The sequence below is a fragment of the Camelina sativa genome, chromosome 17 (genome assembly GCF_000633955.1).
Source record: "Camelina sativa cultivar DH55 chromosome 17, Cs, whole genome shotgun sequence".
NCBI classification, from domain to species: Eukaryota; Viridiplantae; Streptophyta; class Magnoliopsida; order Brassicales; family Brassicaceae; genus Camelina; species Camelina sativa.
Window position 1 is genome coordinate 24,325,802 of NC_025701.1, and position 6,781 is coordinate 24,332,582.

General features: G+C 31.6%; 1 protein-coding gene across 1 annotated transcript; it reads left to right on the forward strand.

The window, feature by feature from the left end:
- LOC104757929 (serine carboxypeptidase-like 44) lies at window positions 1,052–4,430 on the forward strand. Its single transcript, XM_010480721.2, has 9 exons — window positions 1,052–1,401; window positions 1,865–1,972; window positions 2,051–2,143; window positions 2,242–2,423; window positions 2,513–2,791; window positions 3,102–3,235; window positions 3,324–3,416; window positions 3,509–3,626; window positions 4,073–4,430. The coding sequence occupies exons 1-9, from the start codon at window positions 1,137–1,139 to the stop codon at window positions 4,238–4,240; spliced, it is 1,440 nt and encodes a 479-aa protein (XP_010479023.1). The 5' UTR covers window positions 1,052–1,136; the 3' UTR covers window positions 4,241–4,430.

Below are 6,781 nucleotides of genomic sequence, written 5' to 3' on the forward strand. Positions count from 1 at the left end.
ATCTCACTACCGAAGTATATAATAATTTAATTAGAAGAAGATGCATCCATAAAAGATATTTTCACCTGAACAATATAATACACATAATCTAGAAAACTCTAGCAAAATACTGAATATGACAAATTATTACAACCGTCCGATTAAATCTGATCACGGTGGATGGATGATAGTGCTTCAAGGCGATATCTTGTAGTTTGTAATAACTTCAAAGAGTGAGATAGAAGCAAGACACAAGGAAATGGAATAAAAGTATACTATCGAACAACAATGACCATGGTGTATCTATGCCATTTTCTGCCAACCAAAACTCCAAAAAAAATGTAAAAAATAATTATGACTCATACTAGACAAGAGTGAAACAAATGAAAAGGTTGACAACTTTATGTGTAAAAAAGTTTTTTTGAATAAAACGAGAGTTTGACAACTTTCTGTGTTAAACAAAGTACTTACGTACGTACGGTTGTTTTAGGAGGTTTTAGAGAGTGATCTCAAACTCTATGTATTCAGAAGAGACATATAAAACTAAATAAGTTCAAATATTATCTTGTGAAAGGTACATAACTACATATTCTTGAAACGTAATGTTGTTTTGTTCTAGTATAAATATAAGTCATAGGTAACATATATGTGTTTGTGAACTTGAATTCGGGTAATAACACAGTAAAAATATTAATACAAACCAATACGCTGCGTATACGTGTCCTGAACTATAAATCTAAATGGTATTAACTTTGTAAAATATCTTCAAAAAAAAAAATTGTAAATTATTAACATGATGCAAATGTTCTAAAGATTAAGATGATCATGTTAATTGCTTATTGTAAAATGTCCTGATCTGTAAACCTAAATATTACTTTGTAAAATATAAACATTTGCAACTTTGTAGAATATTAAATTCGAGATAAAAAGTTATAATAAAAAAGATACTGACAATTTTAATTGCTTACCCAAATTATTGCAGTAATTAAATATTTTATATCACACGTAACTTCGTGAAGAAGAAGTGTTTTGCCTATAAATATACATGTGCACTAGGCAGAGAAACAAAGAGCAGAAGTTAAAAATACAGAGAGAGACCTCTGATACACAAAAAACGAGAGAGAGAGAGAGAGAGAGAGAGAGAGAGAGAGAGAGAGATGGCGGGCGGTAAGTGGCGGTTCCTAGAAGTAGCAGTAGCACTAATGGCGTTGCAGTGGTGGTGGAGTTATAATGGTAACTTAGCTGAAGGGTTTCCAAAAGAAGATCTTGTGACAAAGCTGCCTGGACAACCTGAAGTGGCATTCAGACAATTCGCTGGTTATGTCGATATTGATGTCAAAGCTGGTCGGAGCCTCTTCTATTACTTTGTCGAAGCCGAGAAGCAACCACACACTAAGCCTTTGACCCTTTGGTTAAATGGAGGTTTGTTTTACTGACACTGGTTCTTGTTTCTCAACTTTGTAGATTTTCATTGAAATTGGGTATCTAGACAATAGGATAAAGTTGTCGAAATTAAATTTAAGAAATGTTTATAATTTTATATGATTACCTTTTGGTATCTTTATTTGTAAATATTGGTTTTATAGAATTTAAAACCAAATCAAGTTTTTTTTTTTTTTTCGCAACCAAATCAAGTTTATATATATGTAATTTTGTTTTATTTCCATTCAACTTGAATTTTTATTTCAATTTGGTTTGGTTTAAATAAAAATTAACAAAATTTGAAAATATAAAAACTTATTTATCATGTGAATGACTACTATCTATCTTTTAGTGGATTTTGCTTTGATTGGTTACATAATTTTAAACTTTTAATTTCAATATTTCTGGCTTTAAATTTACAAAATTATTCAGTTTCTTAACTATTTTTTTGGTCCAAATGCAGGACCAGGCTGTTCTTCCATTGGAGGAGGAGCTTTCACAGAGTTGGGTCCATTTTACCCTACTGGAAATGGTCGTGGCCTCCGTAGAAATCCCAAATCTTGGAACAAAGGTCTCTTCCCCTCTCTTCTAGTTTCTTTCATTAACAAATGAGAAATTTTGTGACGTTAACTTAATTACTATGATGTAGCCTCAAATCTGTTGTTTGTGGATTCACCGGCTGGAGTAGGATGGTCTTATTCGAACACAACTTCTGATTACACCACTGGCGATGAAACCACTGGTATTATATAATCTTTCTAATGATGAAATCATGTTTCATTAACAAGGTTTTCAGAAAAAAAAAAGACTAATTCTTGAATGATGAGTTTTAAATTATAGCCAAGGATATGCTGGTGTTCATGTTAAGATGGTTAGAAAAATTTCCACAATTCAAGACTCGAAACCTCTTTCTGGCGGGCGAAAGCTATGCAGGACACTATATACCTCAACTAGCTGATGTGATACTCGAATACAACACTAGACCCTCAAGTAGATTCAAGTTCAAGCTCAAAGGCATTGCAGTAAGCAATATGAATTATATAATTTTTTTTCTTTCAAATCTCTGTTTAGCTAGCCCTGTTTTCGATTGATTCCTTTGTTTTTTATTCAGATAGGAAATCCGCTTTTGAAGCTTGACCGGGATGTTCCAGCAATATACGAGTTCTTCTGGTCACATGGGATGATCTCTGATGAACTTGGACTCACCATCATGAACCAATGTGACTTTGAAGATTACTCCTTCTCAAGTACACACAACATAAGCAAACCCTGCGAAGCCGCAATGAGTGAAGCTGGAACCATCATCACTCAATATGTCAATTACTACGACATACTCCTCGATATCTGCTACCCGTCCCTCGTTGAGCAAGAGCTCAGGCTCAAGAAAATGGTAAGAAAGAAAAAACGAGTCTACCCCAAGACTTATACTAATTGGTTGCATTTACATTTACATAGTATTATATAGTACATTTTAATTAAAAAACCCCCCAAAATATAAGTGTTTGGACAAAAAATTATTTTCTTATTAACACCCTAGACGCAAATGTAAAAAGTAACTATATTTGCGTTTGACTTTACACTGCAAAAATATTTTATGAATTAAAAAAAAAACTCTTTTAATATAGAAACGAAAATATAAAAACTTCGTCGAAGTTGTGATATATGTTGTTAAAACAAAACGCTTTGAATATGGTGTTTAGGGTACAAAGATGAGTTTTGGGGTGGACGTGTGCATGAGCTATGAAGAGCAATTGTACTTAACTCTTCCTGAGGTTCAAAAGGCTCTCCATGCTAACCGAACTCAACTGCCATATGAATGGTCTATGTGCAGCAGGTATATATAACTTGAACTTGAACCATCTTATAATTAATCTTATATCTCATTTAATATCTAACTCTAAGTTTGTGTCACATCCTCACAGCCTCTTGAACTACAATTACAATGACGGGAACACCAACATACTTCCAATTCTTAAGAGAATCGTTAAGAGCAAAGTCCCTGTTTGGGTCTTCAGGTAAATCGAAGTCCCTTCTTTTAGGCCCTTTTCTATCCTCACAGCCTCTTGAACTACATACAAAGTTCTTTTTTCAAATTTATAAAATACAGTGGGGATGAAGATTCTGTAATTCCACTTTTGGGTTCGAGGACTCTTGTAAGAGAACTTGCAGATGATCTCTACTTAAACACCACAGTGCCCTATGCAGCTTGGTTCCACAAAGGACAGGTTTGTTCCACAAAAAACCTTCAGTATGCATGCTCTGCCCTTGGCTTGAGCATCTAGCTTCTTTTTTTTTTCGCTTGGTTTGATTTCTTTGGCATTAATTTAGGTTTTTAGAAGATAGGTTTGCTTCCATTGGTTCGGATTTTTCTTATAAAATATGGAGAAAATAAACTAAATACGTAAATTAAATTAAGTCATATGTTTTAGGTATACTCAAAGAATGTGTTTATGGTCTACATTTTAGTTGATTTTCACTTTTAAGTGACTTGTTCAGTTCGGTTGTACTATATTTGGTTTTGGTTTTAGTTCTGGCTTCGCTTATGTATTGTTTAAAAAATTACTAACGTTATGATTAGGTTTCAATTTTAAAATTTTAAAATTTGTAGTTCATTTGGTTTTGTACTTAAATTTTTTCAACACCTAATTGTAAACTTATTGACGTGAGGTAGGTCGGTGGATGGGTGATAGAGTATGGGAATCTACTGACATTCGCAACGGTGAGAGGAGCAGCTCATATGGTACCGTACGCACAACCCTCAAGAGCTTTACATTTGTTCACAAGCTTTGTGCTTGGCCGGAGACTGCCACACAAATCGCCTCCTGCTCTTCATGAATAAATTAACGAGAAAGGGTTCTCTCTCTTTCTTTTTTTCGTTTGTCGAATTGGTGGTTTAAGTCTACGGGGGATGTAGTCGAGGTTTATTTTTTTTTTGTTCTTATCTTTTTCTTCTGTTTTTCTTTAGAGATCAGTTTCTTTGTTTCCGTTGAAAGCAATTCTTGAATACCATTATGATATACATGGTGGAATGTCAAAGTATTTTACAAGATAAACACTATAGACTTCACAATTATCTAGGGTTGAAAAACCAACGTTGGAAGTTGAAACTATATAGAAGGATCTCGAATATCTTGAATATACTTTGGGAAATATTACTAGACTAATTTTCATTTTCTGAAAAAGAAAATATTACTAGACTATTTTTCTCGGGAAAGAAAAAGAATATATTACTTGTTATAAAATTAATGTGAGTATATATCACCTGCACAAATATTCTTCTTCATGTAAATCATATAACAAGTGTCCTTTCTCATGTAATGTATGTGACACTTTTACTTGATTCACCATTTGTCACCAACCGGTAAATAAAGAGAATAAACATTTAACAACACTAATTCTCTTGTTATCAGTTATGAGAGTACTATTTACTTTGTTTTTTTCTCTTTATTTTTAATTTAACAAGAGAAAAATGTGGGTTTGAAAAACCAACGTTGGAAGTTGAAACTATATAGAAGGATCTCGAATATCTTGAATATACTTTGCGAAATATTACTAGACTAATTTTCATTTTCTCAAAAAGAAAATATTACTAGATTATTTTTCTCGCGAAGGAAAAAGAATATATTACTTGTTATAGAATTAGTATGAGTATACATCACCTGCACAAATATTATTCTTCATGTAAACCATACAACAAGTGTCCCTTCTCATGTAATGCATGTGACACTTGTTTACTTGATTCACCACTTGTCACCAGCCGGTAAATAAAGAGAATAAATATTTAACAACACATCCCTCTATATATAGGATTCATATAAGAGAGAAATATGTAGTAGTGAGAAGTCTTACTATTGTTTCTAAGTTTTTGTTTAGTTTCTGTTTAGCTTCTCACTAAAATTCATTCACTCATCTCTCTAGATCTCTTCTTCTTTTGATTCCTCTTATAACAAACATCTTGTTACCTCCAACCTTATAACACAGTTCACAATATTACTAAGATTTATACTACTTATTAGCATTATTGAAAAGCAGCTTCTCATGAAGCTTTGCAAGTGTTGAAAGAGTGTCTCAGCCTTGAACATGGTCAGTCAGCGACTTCTAATCTTATGATATATATTACCCACCAAGATAAATTCAACTTCAGATCAATGACCTTGCCAAAGTAAAGCGAGTTTATCAAAATGAGTTGTACGTAAGTCTTAGGAGATAAGATATACTCATTAACTGTTTATGTACCTTTTTCTACTTTTTTTTATTAATACTAAGTTTTGAATCCACGTTACGCGTAGATTTATTTGATATATTTTGGTAAAAAATTATATGTGATTGATGACAGTTATGAAATATTAGCTTATATAAAATTTTAAATTATAAATAATTTATGAAATTTTCTTTTCAGATACAATTTTTTTTTTTAAATATAAAAGTCACTTGTGTTTAAAAATTCAAATCTGATCAAAAGAATCATGAAATTAATTGGACGTCCAGGCGAGGCGGATCGAACTGGTGACCTAGCATATCTTAAACCGTTTCTTTGACCATCAAACAAACAAGATATTTTTATAATCATGAATTAATCTTATTTTCTCATATTTAATTGACAATCATCTTGTTTTCTTACTTTTCATATTCTTTTTCATCATTTTCATTGTCAAATTTTCATGATAAATGTCATCGTTACTTTTGTCGTCCGGTTCTTCGCTATACTCTTCTTCTTCCTCTTCTTCATTAGCTTCCTCACATTCTTCTACTGAATAATCATTTAAAACCTTTTTTTTAGACTACCACACAAATTGTTAACCCATCAAACTCTAAAACCAAAATCATTGCCTCTCGTCTCGTAAAATTTGTGCAATTCATGGACCAGCTTAGTTACTACATGCACCCAATCATTGATACTTTCACCTGATACTTATTCGGTTTTAGATCCACACGTATTAAAACTTTTCAAACCAAAATCCTTAATAATACAAAATTGCAAATTACTTATAGAGAAAGTAACATGAACACATGTATAGCTAATAACACACATGTGCTTGTCATCGATTCTTCTTCTTTAAACCTCAAAAAATAACTCAAACAACATCAAATCAAGATTTTGCAACGTCAATCCTTCTTCTTTTGACCCAAAAAATAATTTTACAGAAACAATATCAAATCATCTATAAAGTCATACATAAAAACATGTTTTAAATTTTTGAGAGTTAAATATTAATAATACTTAAACTTCTTATAGAGTTTAAATATTTATAATATTTTAAACTTTGTATGGAAGTATTTATGATATTTTTAAACATCCTATAAAGTTTGAATATTTATAATATTTGAACTTTTTAAAAGTTTTAATAATTATAATATTTTAAACTTTTAAAATTTTCAA